The 21,550-nt window shown below is 39.5% G+C and overlaps 1 protein-coding gene across 7 annotated transcripts in view; it reads left to right on the top strand.

Moving 5' to 3' along the window:
• The window catches only part of ldb2a (LIM domain binding 2a), a 68,328-nt gene continuing 46,778 nt past the window's right edge, over positions 1-21,550 (top strand). For 2 of the 7 annotated variants that reach the window (XM_061787693.1, XM_061787691.1), the window contains exons 1-2: positions 1-377; positions 18,655-18,757. In XM_061787693.1, the coding sequence (XP_061643677.1) occupies positions 252-377; positions 18,655-18,757 (229 nt within the window). In that variant the 5' untranslated portion in view covers positions 1-251. The remainder of the gene's footprint in view (positions 378-18,654; positions 18,758-21,550) is intronic. The other 5 variants (XM_061787690.1, XM_061787692.1, XM_061787689.1 and 2 more) reach the window with 5 other exon arrangements.

Below are 21,550 nucleotides of genomic sequence, written 5' to 3'. Positions count from 1 at the left end.
ACTCCCCTCCTCCTCCTTGCACACTCCTCCACATCTGCCCCCTCCCCCCCTCACTCTCCTCTTCTTCCTCCTCCTCCTCTTCCTCGCGCGAGCAACTTGCAGAGTGCCGCTCAGCCTCGACCGCGCCGGGGGTCCCTGCAGAGGAGCGCCCGCCCGCCTCCATGTGCGTGTCCGCTGCGTGCTGAGATCGCGCCGGCCCCCCCTCTCCCTACCCCTAACCCTCCCACCGAACCGAACCGCCGAACCGAACCATGTGCAACAACGACCCCTTCTACTCGTCCCCCTTCGGACCCTTCTACCGGAGACACTCGCCCTACATGGTGCAGCCCGAGTACCGGATCTATGAGATGAACAGGCGGCTCCAGACGCGCACCGAGGTGAGTGAGCCGGCGTGCCCGGCCGGCGAGCTGCGTAGTGCGGCTTGGTGTTGGAGGAGGCACCGGTGGACGGTGGAGGTCCGGAGACGGAGGAGTCAAAAGTGCGATTTTCAAGGGGGTTTCGTGTGGCGTTCAGGTACCCAATTAGTTGGCGTCACCTCATTTTTCTCCATTGCGCAGATAATGTGTGATGACACCAGTTTTTGTGTGTGTGTTTGTTTGTTTGTTTTGTCATTTGAATGTATTCAACATTTTAAGCCACACATCATGAGTTTATAGTTGTTTGGTGGAATGATACGTTCAAGTAACCAATTAGATTCAATGCGCACCTGAATTATGTGAGAAAGCACTTTCTAGTGTGAAGATTTGTAATAGAAGGACTGTCATACTAGTTTCCCCCCATTTATCAAGTTTCTCAGCTTCTTAAACGCTGCGTACGGAACTATTTCCTACAGAAATCATGCTGTATTTGCAGAAATCCTGACTTTATAGTTGTATCTTGGAATGATATGTTCAAGTAACCAATTAGATTCAAGATGCACCGGAACTAGGTGAAAAAGAACTTTTTTTGAGGGAAGATTTGTTTTCACTGCATTATTTAGATGCATTCAAATACTTAAACTTAGAACTATTTTCTACCGAAAACATGCTGTATTTTCATATTTTAAGGCAGAAATTCCATGTCGATTACTTTATACTTAAAACAAATTCATCTTTTGTGTTGTTTACTGCAGGAATCCTGCTGCGCTTCATATATTACTAAAGCATAGTTGTGTGAGTTTTAATACTGAACTACAGTTGAATGTAACATTGCAGTTGTATGATGCGTTCAAGTACCTCATTTGTGGTGTTCAAGCTGAGCCTGTACCAGGAGAAAAGACATTACAGTTGTTTACAACTTAAATCTTGTTGTGGTTTAACATTTTAAGGCAGTGATTGTCAAACTTTTTACACAAAGTTATACCTAAAAAAAAAAAAAAGTACCACCATAATCACCAACATTAAAACACGGAGGCATCCAAACATTCGATTTTTATTTTTTTTTCATTAGCCACAGTAACATGCAGAGTTTGAACATTAAAATAGAGGGAAAAAAGTGACTTAAGTGATTTCATTAAAATGTATTGCATGTACAAGTTAAATACAAATTTCACCTCAATTAATGTTTAAAAGCAAATATTTCTAAATGGTTAAAGGCAAAAACATTGTACCTAAAAGGGAAATACAACCGAACTGTACTTATTTACTGTACTGGATTAAAAAAAAAAAAAAAAAAAAAGAAAGAAAAAAAAAGTTGAAGCCCATGTAACATTTATGCACAATGTGAACAATGAATTCAGTGATTCTTTTGGGTACCACTAGAGGGAGCCAGCGTGCCACAAGTGGTACACATACCACACTTTGAGAGTCACTGTTTCAAGGCAGAGTTGTGTGCAGAAATGCGATTTTTCTTTTAAGGGTATAAATATGATGCGTTCAAGAACACAATTAGTTGTCTTGCATCTGAACTAAGAAATGATTTCTTTGACGCCAGTCAAGCATTAACTAATATTTTGCAAAACATTTTTTTTTGCACAACGTGCAATTAAAAGACACATTTCCCACATGCAGTGTATTCATTTGCATGTATTTACATACAAAACACTGCATGTTTTATGTATTTTTTTACCCTCTTTTTAACCAAATGCAAGCCCCGGGCTCATGCAGGACAACTCTTTTGACCCACCCCTTGGTAATTATTGATGGTGCCTTTAGTTTATGAATACACTTTGGCCACTATATGTCAACTTTTTGCTGATCCTAGTGAGGATAAAAGTGTGTAAATGTGCAGATACAGTCTGTATATGATCACTGTCCAATGAAAAACAATGAGTACATTCGTGTTGTATGGCTAACGAGGCGTCATTAGGGGATATTTTAAATAATATTCTTATAGCTGGAGGCTAATTGTGTGCATTCAGTATGTGTTTCAGTATTGTGATTTATTATTATTTTATTTTTTATTTTTGGGTAAACTGAATTTTAAAGCCAGGCAACAGCAGCTTGCAGATGGCGACTTTTTTTTTCTCTCTTTTTTTCCTCCCTTAAGAGGAACTTAAAGCTGAGCGAGGCGGTGCGGTGTAGCTGCGTGATGCATTATTCATATATATCGCGGAGCGCTCTGTCCGAGCACCCCCCCCCCCCCCCCCCCCCCCCCCCCCCCGCCAGACCCCCGCACCAACCCCGCTCACGCACGGTGCGATAAAACACGCTTGTGTGTGTGCGGACAATCTAATGAGATGTATGTAAAATCCTGCCTTTACAAAGATAATGATGCAGACTTTTGATTTTGATTGACAACTGTCAGAAAGGCTGTGTCGTCCACCGAGAAATACACGCCTCCCTCAAAAAGATTGCTTCCCTTTTATGATCAGGAAAATAATATATAGGAACTATAATGACCTCAGTTGGTAGACACTGCCCAAGGTTTTTCCTGGCTCAAATTGGGCTGGTACACATGCGGATGCCACGCCTGCCGCTGGCTCAAACGAACACATTTTTTTTTTTTTTAACATACATTTTATTGTTCTTTAACATCAGTCACTTAAATCATATGTGGTAGTGAAATACAAAAAAATTAATATAGGAACCGTGTTGGATAGTAAGTTAAATCCGTTGATATTATCCGTTGTTAGTTAGTTAATTAGTTAGTCTGCAGTAAGAAATTGATATTGGAACACAAACGGTGTGGCAACACACATATACAGACCATATAACAACACTCACAGGCATGTATTCTTTATCTTCTGTGAAGAACAACTAATATTACTGCCGTACTGAGAAACCAAGAGAGGAGTTGAGCCTCCAGTACAGTATATCCCAAAGTCAAAGTCATTTTTGTTGTGGACCACATCGTAGATATGGGTTCTCTCAGCGGGCCATTATGACTCTGAACCTACATAAATGTATGATTGCCTCATGTTATTACATATACACCAAAGAATTGATAGATAGCTACTTTTGAAATCAGAAGTGACCAAAAAGTTTGTTTTTCAACTTTTATGCAGTTTATTTTGAAAGTGGGATTGGTAGGGGAAAAAAATACTTGCAATATCTCAGTGTGATTAAAAATGAAGAAATTAGCAGTTTTGGTACTTTAGTAAAAATCATGAAGTCGACGCACACGATTTGCTTTCGCGGGCCTCATACAATGATGTGGCAGGCCGGATCTGGCCCCCAGGCCGCGAGTTCGACACAGGTGGTGTATCCATATGTCTGTCTTATACTGCCCCCAGGTGGCCAAGGCGCGCACCTGTGAGAGTGAGAGTGACGAAAACTCATTCTTTTGAATTGTATTAAGTCATTGCTTTATAAAATATATTATAGAGTTCCATATTCCTCATTAAATAAAATGACAATTAACAAATGGATGAACTCATGTAAAGTTGCCAATCACGTAGTATGCCGAATTGTTTTCCTCAGCCCGGGTTTTTTTTTTTTTAATATACGGCGCAAAAAGTGGTGCACCTAGATTCTCGACTCGCTGCGCCAAACTGGGCCTGTCGGCGCAGCGAGGGCGTGCCCACGGCAGAGTCGGATTTTGATGTCAGAAAGTGAACTTAATGCCTTCTCATACCATGTCTCAGTTTTGGAGCAAAGTTAATCAAGTTTAACTTGGCAGAACATTTAAGCCTCCTCGTCTTCATTTGGTAAAATGTTGTGTTCGTCCTAAAAAGTAAAAATGATTTGTTTTCAACAACCATTATTTATAACTTTTAGACTCAATTGTTTTTATGCGATGCCTTCCATAAATTATGGTGGTTTTAATGTCACTCTACTAACATCGGGTTAATATTTTCCTGAGCAATCAGACGTGCTTGGTTCCAAGAGAGACAATATTTACCTGTTTGCCCATGAACTCGTCTGACACATTTGCAGTCGTAAAAAAAAAAAAAAAAAAAAAAAAAAAAAGTCATACTGTATTTAAACGAGCATATTTTCTAACGTATAACTTTGTTTATTGCGTTGGGGTTCCTCAAAGCGTGGCCGTCTCAGACATAAGCGTTAATTGCTGAGCCCCTTTGATCTCTGTTGCGAACCAAAACAGCAGCGTGTAAACAGTGTCTCAGTCAAATTTGAGCCTTAATGAGTTCCCTTCGCAAAAATACAGGCTAGTATGTTATGTGAAGACTGCGCTTTTAGTAAACTTTCAATCGACTCCGACGAGCGGTCGCTCCAGAATGCTGTTGTTGTGTGTGAGACATATTTTTCACACATTTTTGCCTCCTTGCTTTGGTTTTTCAGTGTTGGGATTTTAATTCTAAAATATTATTTTCCTTCATTGTGTTGTTATGTAAATAAAATATTATTTGATCAACATATCAATTCTAAAAAATAAAAAAAAATCATGTTGATCATATTTAAATGTTAATAAATTGATTAAAAAGGAAATTAACCCTTCAATGTATTTAATAATTGTTTTCATTTAAGAGTCACAAAATAATATTTCCCTTCATTGTATTTTTATGTTAATACAAAATAATATGGATTGGTATAGTATGTTTTAATGTTGTTATTGTTTTGTAATAAACAGTCATTGTAATTCTTTAAAAAACATATTCTTTCCCTCACAATATTTTTATTTAATTTAAATTTGTTTTTTTTTAATTTTTCTATTTTTATATATATTTTTTAAAATTTGTGCTTAAAGCAAAAAAATAATACAATATTAGTTTCCTTCATAGTATTTTATTTCATTGTAAATGTTTTTTAATAAATTACATAATATTGATCATTTATTTCATTAAATGAAATTGTTAATTTAAAACCATAAAATATCGGATGTATTTTTATGTTAATAAAAAACATTGATTCATATAATGCAAATCCTAAAATATTTCCCATTGATAATATTTTTTATTTTATTTGTATTTGTTAATTATAGTCATAAAATCATATTCTCCATATTGTTTTTTCATTTTCATTATGTTTTTTTATTTTGGATTTTGTTTCATAACATTTAAAAAAAATATAAAGTACGAGTAACATGAGTTTCCTTCAATGTATTTAAGAGTAATTATCTCATGCTCGTGAGTCTTTTTGCTGACTGGCTGCGAGAAGTCACATGATCGTAGCGCTGAACTATGGCGAGGAGCCATGTGGCTTGATTCGAGTTGAGTTTGGTCTCCTTTTCCTCACTAGCAGACCGCTGAAGCCAAACAAGTCACTCGTTAGCTATTCCGTCATCTTTGGAGCGTCTCTAACCGGAGAAGGTGACCGACCTCAGCGCAACGCCACCTTGTATGAAAGTCGACTCAAGTCTCAACCCCCCCCTCCCCGTCTACCGGCCTCCTCCGCCGACAGAAACCCTCCCATTTGTCTTATTCATGAGCGAGCGTTTGAACGCGCTCGGCTGCCGCTCAGACTCAAGGACTTGACATTCAGAGGAGACTCGCGTTCGCTCCCGAGAGGACGCCGTCGTCTCGGCGAGTATCGCTGGCGTCACCTCCGCGTGTCATTTGTTCCGCGTTTTGCCTAAACGCCTTCATTGGTGCCTTCCGAACCGCCGATGGGAACACTTTTTATTGACTCCAGGGGCATCCTTCATTCTGACCTTGTTGAGATGAGTTATTAGTTTTGTGCTTTATGAGTACCTTCAAACTTCCCCAACCATGCTTTGCTCAACCACCCTGACAAAAACTAAAAAGGTCTTGCGGTTTAGGATTGTCCATCTATTTAGGATGTGTGGTGCAAATTTGGTCGTAATTTGACAAATTCATCTTTGAGGACCCCTGAAAATGTACGAAATAACATAAATATTAAACCGCTTCAAACCAAAATGGCAGACTTCCTGTGCACGGCTTTTTGAGATTTTTTTGTGTTGCGACGTGAAACTGGCTTTGGGGGCTGGATTTTTAAAACTACGCCTTGTGGTGTTATAGGAGTTTTGTGTTGTACAGCGCGTCATCAGACTTGGCCGCCATGCCCCGCCGACACGCAATGACAGACAATATAATTTTTCACAATTTAGCGTCATCCATTTGTTTTGTATACGTGATTAAAACTTGGTAAACATTGGAGACAATCTCTAGGAAAATCCATCCATCCATTTTCTGAGCCGCTTAGCCTCACAAGGGGGGTCGCGGGAGTGCTGGAGCCAATCCCAGCAATCATCGGGCAGGAGGCGGGGTACACCCTGAACCGGTTGCCAGCCAATCGCGGGGCACGTACAAACAAACAACCATTCGCACTCACATTCACACCTACGGGCAATTTAGAGACTTCAATTAACCTAGCATGCATGTTTTTGGGATGTGGGAGGAAACCGGAGTGTCCGGAGAAAACTCACGCAGGCACGGGGAGAACATGCAAACTCCACACAGGCGGGGCCGGGGATTGAACCCAGGTCCTCAGAACTGTGAGGCAGACGCTCTAACCAGTCGCCCACCGTTCCGCCTCTCTTGGAGAAGTTTGTCTTAAAAGGACCCCCGAAAAGGTCCAAATTGAGGTTAAAAAGGCAGACCTCCTGTGTGTTTTCAGGCCTGGCTTCTTGAGACTTTTTTGTGGGTCTACACATGATAGCCATGTCTACCAAATTTCATGTGACTGAGTCAAACCGGCTGTGGGGGCTGAATTTAGCACAATTCTGCAATCTAACAAACAAAAGGATGATTTCGAAAACAAACTTCCTTGGTGGAGGTTCCGCAATGGGTCACATTCTGTCGTCTTGAGCGCCGATTGGCATAGCTCGCGTGGAAAACGAAAAGGGAGCAAAAAGCCAAAGTCGTGCTGCTGTCGGGATTGACCCTCCGACCTCGGCGACTTAAGCGCTTGTGGCCCTGTGATGACTGTGGCCGTGTTTCCATCGGCGCCTTATTACCGCCTCGCTTCGTACTTATTACCTGCCGGCTGTATTGCCGCACGCCGCCGCCGCTATCCCATTACCTTCATTTTAGACCCCCGCGACCCCGTCGCGACCCGCGACAATCTTAAACGGGGCTTTGATGTGGCTTTGATGCGACGCCTCGACGCCGTTGTTTCTCTGTCTGCGGTGATTTACAGGTCGAATTTGACACTTTAGCGTATGGAAATGAGGTGATGGATTAGCATTCAGAGGAGGAGCTTGATGCGATCTCTGCCGCGCTAAGGCCATTAGCATAGAAGGCATTAATATGCAGTGCAGGCACAAAAACGCTGTAAGTAAAGCAGTAAGACAAAAGCCTCAGGGGTTTTGTTGTTGTCTTTTCAGGAGGGGTCGCTGTTATGACACCTCATTCTGACCGTGGAATACAAGAAAATAAGCCTTTTTTAGATGTGGCAACTACATGAATACAGTAATAAAGGACTATGTATGTGGATGCAAATTCCAACCTGTACACGAATAAGCAATTGATAGAGATGTGAATGTGAACAGCAGCAAGAAGAGTCAGCAGCGTTGTAGGCAGTACAAAAATGTCATGTATCATTAGTCCATACGGTATTTGAGAAGTTGAGAATGAAATACCAGCAATGCTACGAGAAGTGCAATGAAAATGAGACTTAGAGCAAGAATAGTCGGCAGCATTGTATGGAGCAAAAACAACACACTAAGATGTTAATGTCAAGAAAAACTAGCAAGTGATGCTAATGCTTACACGCTCTCCCTGAGTGGACATGGACTTGCAGCCCCGACTTGATTGGATTTTGTTCGTCCAGTGCTCATAGTCCCGCCCTTATTATTCCCCATTCAAACGACTCACAAGACATCTGACTCGTTGTCCGGCGCTCCCGTGGAGTGTTCATTACGACCAAATCCCTTGTTCCTGTCAGGGCTAGAAAGTGGATGGGCTCCTCTTGCTCGCTCACACGCGTCACATTAGCCTTACTATGTGGGGTCAAGCTGAGCGGAAAGGATTAAGATGGACAGTCGGGAGATCCGCATAACGTTGGACGTCAACGCCACCTCCAGCTGTAATTACCTCAGTTCATAGACAAAAACATTAAAGAGTTACAATATTTGAAGTCTGTTGTTCACCAAAACAGCAGCACCTTATAAGGCAACATTAATTGAGCCAAAGTCTTTCTGCATGTTTTATACAACTTCACTATGCGCTATTAAAGATGATTTTGGACAGTGGTTCTCTCCAATTAAACAAATATACTAAATCAAATACTCCTGCTTACCTTAGCTTTAGGACATTTAAAAGCTCTGATATGATTGTAATGTGTTCTGACACAGAAATGTGACATCCTTGCATTTTTTTCTTCATGAATAAAGTAACATTCTTTTTTTTTTTTTAGTACATTAAGTATTTCATTACAGTAAAAACGACCTCATTTTTGTAGAACATGGTCTAGTTCTTTTTCGAGACTTTTTAAATGAGTCCCGATCAGAAGCAGGTATCCGGGACAGATGTATGAGCTAAATATTTGCCTATGCCATCTCGCTACTCGCCACTTTAATTATTGTTTGACTGTTTTCACAACCACAACAAAAAGACTCAATACATTATGAACCACATTAATTTTTCTTGATTTCTTGATATCAAATTCTGGTTATTTACTAAGAAAAAGTAGTTTTAGTGATTGAATGTTACACTTGATTCATTTCTGATTGCTGAAATTTGGGTATAAGATAGCAAATTCAGTTTAGAAATTCCTCAATACCGTTCAAAATAGTAAAACGTCGAGAGCTCGCCGAAATCAAGAGTCCACATTAAAGCGCTTCTTAATGCCTGATGCTCTCATGCTCATTTTTATGACAGGTGATCGATCTAAGAAATCCTGATATAATGAGACGTGTGTCTACATAAATATATACAATATTGTACTTTATTATAAAAACAAACGGTAACAACAGTTTGGGCATCATGATTAATGAATGGGGATGTATGCAAGTATTAAAACTGCTAGCAAGATTTGAATCTAGCCTGGTTTCAGTTATGTTTCTTAGTTAGCATTATTTTCTGGGGAGTTGCCGAATTGTGTGGCGCTAAATCACAGTTGAAGAAGGAAAGTAGCTGGAAGCTGCTGTGTGGTGCCATGCTTTACATTCCCAACATGGTAGCCACAACCAAGTTTTATAAGCTGATTAGCAGGAAAAAAAAAAAAAAAAAAAGTGGATTTTATTCATCCTTTTCTGCCCACGCATAAAGCCGGCTGCCGGAGATTTACTTGGAATCTACTAACCCATACCGCCCCTCTCCCAGGCCCCTAACTCGTGTGTTGCCATGTAAAATATTCAACCAGAATGATATTTCATCATTAAAAAAAGAAATGAAGCTTGAGATTAGTTAGCAGGCGGCTTGCGCTTTCTGCATGTTTCATCATTTTGCGGATATTCTCTGTGGAGATGAACTCGGTTGAACTCTTCTGCATCAAAACAGAGAGCAGAATATCGCAGCTGATGACTGTTTATTTTTCTCCCGTGTGTCTATTTATTTTGGAACTGACGCTCGGAACAATTAATAGGTGTAAGATCACAAAAACTTTTCTTTACATCCAATTTCTCCTAACTGCAGAGGCAAATATTAGCTGTGGTTGTATAAAACATTCCCTTCCTGAGTTAATTGTTAGCATGGAACGGAGATGCTCAGAATCTTTTTCTGGTCATTTCAAACTTCCGCATGGTTGTTGGTTGCTAGGCAGAGTTTGTCAGCAAACATCATTTGGAGTCATGTTACACTTTCGCAGTTGCTTGCTACTAGGCAGGTTTAGTTTGGTTAAAAAAAATGTGGTCATATCAAGTTTCTGTGTGGTTACTTGTTGCTAGGCAGAAATTGTTGGGTGAAATCATTTGTGGCCATGTCAAATTTTTGCGCGTTCGTTTGTTCATAGAAGAAATTGTTGGGCAAAATCATTTGTGGTCATGTCATATTTTTGCGTGTTTGCTTGTTGCTAGGCAGACGTTATTGGGGTCATGTTAAACGTTTGTGCATTTACTTGTAATTTACAAATTAGTGTGGTGACTTGCTGCGAGGCGAAATTCGTGAGGCAAAATGATTTGTGGTCATGTCATACGTATGGGTGTCCACTTGTTGCTAGGCAGAAATCATTGAGCAAACTCATCAGGGGTCATGGCAAACTTTGGTGCGTTCCATTGTTGCTAAGCAGAATTAATTGTGCTAAATCATTTAGGGTCCTGTCAATTTTGGGGGATGATTATTTGGTGCTTGGCAGAATTTGTTTTTCAAAATAATTTGTGGTCATGTCAAACTTTTGTGTGGCGTGGTGGCCTGTTGCTAGGCGGAATTTGTTGGGTCCACTGCGCCACATAGCAGATAAAAGGACAGGGAGAGGCGGCAGGAAAATACACACTACTACGGAAGTGATGCGTCTCTCGTGTTCAAAGTGGTCCCTCCACATGTTGTTTGCGGCCATGTTTATGGTCTGACTTCCCGGTTAAAGTGCGCTCGTTCAAGGGCAACGTGTTTTTTTTTTTTTTTTCTGCATTAATTTAGCTTCATTTGCCTAATGCATGACTGCCGGTGGTGGCTGCTGTGCGTCGGCCAAGTGCGGCAACATTTTAGGGCCAAGAGAGTAAAACCTGCATAACATCTGGACATGATTAAAACACTCTGCGGTCGAAAAGTAGCAGTTCAGGTACTTTTAAGACCAGAAATTGGTTTTGAATCAATAGGTTTTTGAACACTGATCAGGGCCTGTCCATGTTAATTTTTGTCTTCTTCATTTAGGCTGAGATTCACTAAATGTTTGTGCATGAGAAAACTGGCACAAACATGATTGCACGTGCTAACAGATGTGGAAGCTGATCTACTAACCGGGGCGCAACCAGCATTCTGCCATATGCGCTAAATTGCTGCATGGTTCATTTTGCGCTTGCTTTAAATAGCGCGACTGAGAGGCAAGTGCGGGACCAGCATAGTGCGGGCAAAATGAGAACTTTTCCACTCTTTTGAACATTTTTTAAATGCCAAAAACAAAATACATCAGGACGTATCATCTATTCAGCAATGTCCTTTTTAACCGTGACGAAGGGAGCCAGTCACAAGAAGGAGTCATGCCACCTGGCCCTTAGTGGTTTAAGGTGATTTGTAAAGCTGCAACACTGCCCCCAAGTGGCACGAAGCAGCTCGTCGGCAGGATGGCTGCGTTGGGTTTCCCAAAAGCGGACAGTTTAAAAGCGATTCAGAGGGAATGGATTGGAATAAGTGGTGACTGTTTGGACGGTATTCACTGGAAGACATACATTTTTAATTGCATTTCCAAAGAAAAATGTGAGCGCCTGTCAAAGTTATCCAAACGGCTGGTGACATATGGTCAGGCACGTGCACACATAGACAGACACCTAGTGGTGCTCACGCACCTGCCTTTTTGAGTGTGGTGTGGCTGTGTTCAGAATGAACCAATCACATTCTCGTGTCAAATGAGAGTCAGCACACACCCGCCTACATTTCAAGTGACTCTGATTAACCCCAAATAAAGTTCTGATGTTCTAGTATCACACACTCATACATTTTCCCAAAACACACTTGAAATTTTAAGTGTGTTTTTGGAAAATGTAGCTTGGCTTGGATGTTTTTCTTTTCTATTAAATGGTATGCATTTTATTGTTATGTATTTATTTTTGATTATTTATGTATTTATTTTTTATCCCTCAAATTTTCTCATTTCTATGACATCACTTTCACCATACATCAGCTGATTTCTATGCTTGGGTTACATTTAGCAAAAGATATTTATTTATATACACAAGGTAACTCAATGTGCTTTACATTATTAAAAGCATTTAAAAGCAAAGAAAATAACAGCTTATAAACATTAAATGCAATTAAAACAGCATACAGTGCAAGAAATATCATTTAAAAGTGGAAACGCTCTAAAAAGCATGGGGAAAAAAAAAAAGAGTTTTTAACCTGGACTTAAAAAGATTCACACTTGGGGCTGACGTCACTTCTGTTGGCAACTTATTCTCTTTGTGTGCAGCATAATAGCTAAATGCTGCTTCACCATGTTTGCTTTGGACTCTGTGCTCCACTGTTTGACCTGAGTCTGTCGATCTCAGAGCCCGAATGGGTTTATATTCCATTAGCATTTCATTCATGTATTCAGGACTTAAACCGTTTAGTGATTTATAGACCAGTAGCAGAACTTTTAAATCTATTCTAAAGCTGACTGGAAGCCAGTGTAAAGACTTTAGAATTAGAGTAATATGCTCTGACCTTTTTGTTCCGGTCAGAACCCGAGCTGCAGCATTCTGAATGAGCTGCAGCTGTTTAATGCTCTTTTTAGGGAGTCCAGTCAGAAGACCATTACAATAGTCAAGTCTACTTGAGATAAAAGCATGGATGAGCTTCTCCTGGTCTGCTTGACACATGCAAGCCTTCACTCTGGATATGTTCTTCAGATGGTAAAAAAACGTTGCTCTTCCCTGTTTTCCATTATTTTATTTTTCTGTTGCTGTTGAAGGGGCAGAAACAACAACGGTCACTTATGACTTTCTTCTGGTTTCTAATTGGCTGAATTTTTTTTGTTTTTTTTCAAACTGTACGTTTTATGGAGTAACAGTTTAATGCTTTAATACCCGTTTATGTCATCTTGCTTGCAGACCATTAAATAAAGCCTTGCTTGCTAAACAAGCTTCCTACATGTATGCCGTTCAGTTGTTCTGTACTCCCACATGTACAATATAACCCGAGGCTCTTTTGAGTCTCAGTCAAACTTGCTTCCCGCCGGTCGCTTCGCAGGGGCTGCGTTCTATTCAGGAGCCGAAAAGGCTTTCAGAAAATGTTATTTCTCAGAGATCACGGCCCCTAAAAACGCCCACGCTACAGTCTTACAAGAGGCTGGAAGCAATAACAGGGAAAAATATTCAGCCAGACTAGTGAAAGCTACGTGGTAAAATGTTTTTTTTTAAATTTAATTTAATTTTTGTTTTTTTAAAACATATATATTGAAAGAGGAAATTTTTGAGAAATTAACTCCAAGCAAACAATAACTGAGCTTGGTGACAGGGTGGATATTTTTGGCTAATCTTTGCATTTAATGAGCATATGGTCGAGCTTTGCAAAAATGATTCAGTTAGCCAGTGGACTATGTACTTTTTAACAAATATATTTACAATTTCTGAAAGGATTTTTATATTAATATATATATATATATATATATATATATATAAATATTAATTGATATTTCACTATGGCAGAGTGGACACGTTAAGCTCGACACCATCCAACTACACACATAATACTACGATAAAAATAACGAAAAATGTATGCAAATATATATATATATATATATATATATATATATATATATATATATATTTAGCTTTCTTTGAATAAAGACAAAACACTGGTTGTAATGTCACTAAAAACATCAGAGTTTTTAAAGGGTGGACAGCAATTTAATGTTAAATATGATTATGAAAATAGAATACAGTAGTCGTGGTTCCCGCAATCTTGCGGAATTTGTTATAACATTGTTCCTCCATTTTTTTTCCCATACTCTTTGTACGATATTTTTGTGATATCCATTGCCCTTATTTTATGTGTTTAAATGTATTTATATTTTTTGAAACTGTCTTTAGAGACCTTAAAAAACAATTCAGTGTCATAAATGCTATAAAAACATGCATAGGGGTGTATTTACAGTAAATTATTGCGGGGATGGTCTGGAACGTAACCCCAGCGATGAGTGACTCGTGTTATCAAATTATTTGTTGTGAACAACCAACCCATGTACAAAATTAGATTTAGTAGCATTTAAGCACTTATTATACACACGTCAGTTAGCAGAGCAGTGTGTGGGATTTGCCAAAGTTACCTACATCCACTGAAACAAAAGGTATGTAATGAAAGAAACATATTAAGAGCCGTATAATTTTACTGCTATGTGTGCAAATGTTTGCAACATTTTCATAATGATTGAGTGATTGTGATTAGGGCACCAAAGGCACTTTATTGTGTTATTGTGTCTCCACTTGTCCAATATTACAGCGGAACCTTGCTTTTAATGATATATTCATTCCAAAAAATAAAAATAAAAAACGTCCGACTAAAACCAAATTATATGAAAACTGAAGCAAAATTTCCCATTGGGAATAATGTAAATCCAATTAATATGTTCCAGACACCCCAAAAAATTAACAAAACAATACATTTTATTGAGAATAACTATAGTTTAACATACAGAAAACAATATGAAAGAAATATAAATGACTAAGGCTAGATTCCAGGAAATGAGTGGCTGAGTCACACGGGTGGCCAGATGAGTTTGCCACCAATCATTTTCAACTGGATGAAAATGGAGTCAAAAAAAAAAAGAATTAGGGCATACGCAAACTGAGATTCCGCTGTATATTAAAAACTCACCATAAGGCGGACACACTTTGTTTGTTTGAATTCTGATGCAGCGTCCGGCTGCGACCGAGCGGGTTCCCCACCTCCGTTTGGCGGCGGGCGGGCAAGCGGGCGGGTGCGCCTGATTTGTAGCATATGACAACAAACACGGTCACGCCACGCGGCTCGTCAGGGAGGCTGAAGGCGTGAATGAAGGGAGGATGTTGTCTGTCAGGAAGCTGCAGGGAGGCGAGCGGCACGGCGCACCGCAACACATTAAAGCCGCGGGGAGCTTGAACTACGCTAAATATATCATTTACAAGTGGCAGTGTTGGTTTGGTGATGCTGGCTGGCATTAGAGGGGCGCTGCAGGATTTATATGCCCCCAAAATCAAACATACCTGGTACTGTCATTTCTTTGATTTCATATATATTTGTTTATTTCATTTAAACATTCTCAACAGACATATGCAACAATCATATTGTCTAATTCGCATCTCGATACGTGTTTTGTGTCCATCGAAAAAGCCTTAGATCTTTGAGTTCTGCTCGTGAAAAATAGGAGCAATAACAAAAGAGATGCATTTAGATTTTGTTTCGGTACACTTGTATGTACTTCCTGCCATCTTTAATTCTGGCTGTCACTATAAGTCACTGACAAAGACATTTAGACAAAAGAATTGTATTTGTGAGTTTCACTGAGCAACATAAGATTTAGCAGGCATGTCTATAGCGACGAGACCCACGAAAAAGTCTCAAGATGCCAGGCCTGAAAAGACACAGGAAGTCTGCCATTTTGGTTTGAAGCTGCCATTTTGGCCGTCAATGACCACCTCCTCCTGGAGGTTTTGTTCAATTGATAGCCAGTTTGACAGATGGGCGCTATTAAATTGCAAGAATTTTTAGTTTTCGTCATAGCGTGTGGTCAGAGCGTGGCTGTGAAATTCGATGACTCGCCATAAAACATGAAATTCTAACCCAGCTTGACAACAGTTTCACTTGGAAACATGAAACTTGGTTGACATGTTTATCATGAGGAGACCAACCAAAAAAAAAATACAAAATTCTCAAAAACGAAAAGACACAGAAAATCTGCCATTTTGCTTTGAAGCGGACAGTTTAGGCTCAATTTGCGGGCTTGTCATATTGAAACCAAATTTAAACAACCTATAATAAATATGGATTTGTTGGCCAGTACTAAATTGCCAAAGATTTTAGTTTTCACTACACTTTACGCCGATCTGATCGGTGTTATCGGTATCGGCCGATAATTGGCATTTTATGCTTATCGGCTTTATGCCATAAGTCGCCGACATCGATCGGCTCCGCACAAGACATTTAACTCCGCGTCTTCGTCACGTATGAATCCAAAAGCTAATTTATTTTTAGCCTTGTCACGTGTTTTGTAGCGCAGTACCGTAACTATCTGACGGCCAATAAAGTTTTTCCAATCTTGTCGGTCAAAATCGTCGTCGGTGTGGGACTATTTTGCGGTGTCTGAGCACAACTCAAGTACGTCGTGGGGAACGTTATCGAAATGCTTCAAAACAACAAATTTGATCGTGCACCTGAAGAACGTACACGAGGAGCGTGCCGCGTTCAAGCAATGCAGCGTGGGGGGAATTATTATTATTATTTTTTAAAAGTCAAACGGACAAACTCTGGACAACACCCGTCCATATAGCCGGGACAGTGAGAAAGTTAGAGTAAGCGTGTCATTACCATTATTTATTAAAGTAATTTAATTGCAATAAAGTAATTTAATTGCAGTAAGTTAGCACCTATTATTTCTGTCATGTAATGTTGATTTGACCTAAACTTATGTCAGTGGCCAATCCTTGAATGCCCCCTAGAGGTCATTGGTGTTTTAACTTTTGTCTAAAATGCTAGAGAATAATTTGAGCTGGGACGGCTCCAGCACGCCCGCAACCCTAGTGAGGATAAGCTGTACAGAAAATGGATGGATGGATGAATACAGTATACAGTACACAAGTATATACAATAAATGAACAAGTCATATAAATAGACACATTGCTCCATCTTGTGATCGGATCGGTGATCGGTTATCTTTTTTTTTTTAAACTTGTTGATCGATGATCGGCCCCAAAAATCCTGATCGGGTAAAGCCTAGTTTTCACTATTGCGTGCGGTGTAGTTTGACTCCCCATAAAACAGGGTCAAAGATGAACCAAGCGTTTGTTTTTAGAATCTCTTGGAGGGCCGTATTGATTTTGTGGGCCGCGGCCCGTAAGGTGCCCCCGCCTTGATTTAATATGTGAACGTTACTTTCTCTTTGCATGATGGGCGAGTTTGTCGGACACATCTGGATGGCGGTAGGGCTAATTGTCAACATGTGGGAAGTGCTCGGCGCGCTTAAAGAAAGGTGGTGATATGTCATAACTTGTCAGAGCATATTAGCATCAATGCTAAGTCTTAAACGAGGGGGGAGCAAGGAGAGAGTCAGCAAATCCCATCTGGACTGCTGGGAACGAATGTAACAACACTGAAGAGCTGCCAGTCTCCAATGTAATCCCATTATCATTAAAGCTCACGTTAGCGTGTGGAGTGTTATTTGTGACAAGCACGGAGGATGGAGAAGGAATAGTTAAGTGTGGGATTTTGAAAGGCAGCATAGAGCGTCCTCCCCTGGTGTGAAGCATGTAGCATTCAAAGTGGCTGGACTTCGCTATGACTTGTCGGAGCCTCAGGCGAAGTCCACGGTGAAGAATAGTCAAAAGCACACTGAGGCTTCTTCACGCTGGCCTGTGGGATGCAAAGACTATTTAGTATTCAATCAACCTAACATAGGTTTTTTTTTTTTTTTAAATCTACTTTTTGTAAACACACAAACAGAGAATTTAAATGTCTTATATGAACCTAAGGAAACATCCAAAACTATTTAGTCTTCATGAACCAAACATACTTGTTTTGTAAACATCAAAGGCGCTATCTATCTATCTATCTATCTATCTATCTATCTATCTATCTATCTATCTATCTATCTATCTATCTATCTATCTATCTATCTAGCTAGCTAGCTAGCTAGCTAGCTAGCTAACTAGCGGGTTAGTCAGCGGATGACATATTTTAGATGCTACTTCCTATTCTAAAGTGCACACTGTTTCGCTCGTTAGTAAACGAGAGAGAGAGAAAAAAAGGTTCGGACGAATGTCATGAACCGTCCATCCCCTAGTTATGCTACTTAGTTGTACTAAAATGTTCACAATCACATCTTTTTTTATTTTTAACCGTTTCAAACCAGTCAATGAAACTTAATGTTTTAACAGTTAGCTAAACTGTTAAATTAGCTTACCTGTCTGTGGGTTTTGTAGTGACGGATAAAGTTTGACGTCGTCGTTGTTGTGTCTTTAATGCGCAAGTTGCAAACCATGCAGGTTGCCAGGCTCTTTTTGCACACTTCATCGAAAACATAATCCTTGAATCCAAATTTTATTATCTTTGGAGCTTGTTCCATCGTTGTTGACGCAGGTGGCTACGTCACACTGGCAAGTACGTACCAATGCAGACTGTGTTGCCAGGTTGGCGCGAACGACCCCCCCAAAACCTTTCTTTCTTTCTTTTTAAAAAAAAAAAAAAAAAAAAAAAAAGCAACCTGTCTTAGTTAAAGTGCAGATTTCCAACTTTAAACAAGATGACTTGGTCAAATCCTTTGATTTAAATCAAAGTCAAGTCTTTCTGAAGTATTTGGCAAGCAAGTCGCAGGTCATAAAACGGGCAGATCGAGTCGACTCGAGTCCAGTCATTTGATTGGAGTCGCCCCATCTCTGCTAAAGAATAGAAATAAATACAAGAATCGTAAATGATCTTTAAGCAAAAGACAATTTAAAGTCTCTAATTGGCCTAATGTTCATAATTATGTAAATGTTGACGATCATTTGGTCTTCAATGAACCAAACATGTTTTGTATGCATTTTGTGTCTTGAAGACGCAATTAATCAACACAGATTCCACGCCATGGCGAGATTCTTAACATCTTCCCGCGACTGTCTTTTGCACAGGAAAGCGACAGTTTGTGGTGGGACGCCTTCGCCGCAGAATTCTTCGAGGAGGACGCCACGCTCACACTGTCCTTCTGCCTAGAGGATGGACCAAAGAGATACAGTAAGAGCAATGCTTTGAGCTTTCTTGCTGAGAAACTCCGACATGTGGTCGCTCCACAATGTTGTGTGCGTCCATGTTAATCTTCCCTGGAAATACGAGACCTATTTGTTCCACCCGGTCTACCTCACTTGTTGCTGATTTCTCCATAATACTCCTTTTTTGTTTGTTCCAAACTCCATTTTCACAGTAAACTCGGGACTACTCAGTCACCCCGCAATGTGGCGTAACGCTGCTTTTGATCAGTTATGTAAAGATGAGTGCATTATTGTGATTATTATTCGATATTGCGCCTTGGTCACATCTGCATGCAGTGGACATATTGGCGCAGATAAGGAAGCGGCGCTCGCGTGATTCCGCTCCGTCACGGAGGAGGCGAGGCGATGTCTCGCTTTCGGTATAAAAATTCAAAAAGAAATAACAAAAAGAAAACCCCCGGACGGCATTGAGACCGAAACCTCGTTTCCCCCGAGGAGCGCGAGTCTTAGCGGCATCCAAAGCAGCGATGACTCACTGTCGTTCACTCTCCGATTATGTATCCACCTGTGGAGAAAACTGTGATCCGCAGCGGGAGCAGGATTTTACCAAAACACTGAAAAAGGCAGCTATTCATTTTACAATTGGAAGAAAAGCTACAAGGTTAGCAGCAAAGCTTCTGTTTGTTGCCCCCAAAGTAATAATAATTTTAGAAAAATGTGTAAAAAAAAATACATTCATGAAAAGTAAAAATGTGGTCAGCTTCTGGTTTTATGCCCCGGTAACAAGTTGGGGACTGATTGAAAAATTATTTTTCAATAACAATTGGCCTTTTTTGAATGAATTAATTTCATGTCAACGTGCTAACATTAGCCTAGCCCTTTCACTCAGGAAGTACAGTAAACGAGTCCAAACCTGTCGATCGTTTCATAAAAACAACACAACACAACACAGAGTCGAGGAGATTTGAACTCCACAACAACTCCGGTGTATTCAATGAAAAGCTGAAAACAACTTTTCTCTCAAGTCAACAAGCTAACATTAGCCTAGCGTCACATACGTCTGTAACAAATTCTGTTTTTAAAATATCAATTAGGCAGCTGCTTGTTATTTTGCGTCTTATTGTTATTGCACAATCAGTAATAACAACACCGGCGGCTCATCCAATCACATTTCAGTCTTCCTCGTCTTGCTTTTAAAAGACAATTTGGGGGCGCGCGTAGCGTCTCCCTCACGTCGTAAGAGAGCACATTAAAGTCTTTTTACAGCCATGACATTATATTGCCTTGTTCCTGCTAATATTTTTAATGCCCGCCTGAGTGTCAAAAATGGCCTGGCGGGAGCGTGCGAGAGGTGTGTTGTTTACGCCAAACAACTCTCCATCAGACAATTATTGTGCGCCGCGCTGTGCCGAATATTCAACACACACACACACACACGCGCGCGTATAATTACGCACTACCCCTCGAGTAGCCACCACGGCCCTCGTCTGGCTGGAGGCATCTGATGAAAGCGTCGTGATGCAACCAAAGAGCAAGGCTCGCTTCGCCCTAAATGAGAACAACGGCGTGCAAGTGTTCCCTCGCAATCGTTGCAACAGGAAGATGACCACTAATTAACCGAGTCAATGGAACTTCAGTGTTATTCGTATTACAGTCAACCCTTGCGACAGCAAAAAGTTTGCCAATAATATACGCCACACCAAAGAATGTTTAGAAGTGCCTATATTAATAGTTTAAACGCCAATTATACAACATTACTCTAAAAAATGATTGGCTTACAGATGATTTCAGTTGGGAAAAAAATGCAGCGGAAGTGTGAGAACGCAACCCGTAAAAAAAAAAATAATATATATACATATATACGTATATACTACTTTTCCTGTTAGCCTTTTTTTTTAAATTTTTGACTCAGTGATACATTTTTTTGAACTACTTACCTTAGAGTTCGAAAGGTTGGGGGTCACTTATAAATGTTCTTTTTTTGTTTGTTTGTTTGTTTTTGTTTTTTAAAGAAAAGCATTTTCCATAACCAGAAAAGGAAATCTTAATAATACAAAAATACATTAATAATAATAGTAATAATAATAATAATAATAATAATAAATAAAAGGTAGAAGCTTGTTAAAATAATTGTATTTATTTATTTTCTATTTAACAAAATAAGTAAAGTAAATTAATCGATGTATTTATTATATATGTATTTATTTTTTAAAGTTCCATTTAAAAATAAAGTGATTATATTTTTTTATTTGTTGTAGTATTGTTAAGATAAAACAATTCTGAGGAATTACAAGATAAAATGCTGTGGGAAAGGATTTCCTAATTCCTAATTAAAACATGAAAATAATTAAATTAATGAGAATAATGATGACAATAGTTTTTAATTTAACAAAATAAAAAACTCAATTAATAAAATAAAAATAATTACGTAATTGTTTAAATGCTTGTAACACATGTTGACTTAATTTCCTAATTTTTAAATTAACTAACACACAATGCTGACGAAACTAGCATCGATGTCGTGGTAGTTATAACTCTCAATAATGAACACATTATTATTATTATTATTATTATTATTGAACAACGAAGCAGCAATACAGGTAGACAGACAATATAACAATATTCACAGGAATATATTCTCTATTCGCTGCGAAAAACGACTAATATCGTTGCAGTTTAATTAACTTGAAAGACACCATCTTCTTCATGCATTTATTATTATTATTTATTTATTATACTTCCCCCTGGTGGCCAAGGCGCACACACCAGAAGGAGCAGCACAAATTATTATGATGTATATAAACTGTTTAATTCTTTG

Source organism: Phyllopteryx taeniolatus, chromosome 10 (genome assembly GCF_024500385.1).
Source record: "Phyllopteryx taeniolatus isolate TA_2022b chromosome 10, UOR_Ptae_1.2, whole genome shotgun sequence".
In the NCBI taxonomy this organism is placed as follows: domain Eukaryota; kingdom Metazoa; phylum Chordata; class Actinopteri; order Syngnathiformes; family Syngnathidae; genus Phyllopteryx; species Phyllopteryx taeniolatus.
Note: the sequence above shows the minus strand (reverse complement) of the source record. Positions and strands in the feature narration are given on the sequence as shown.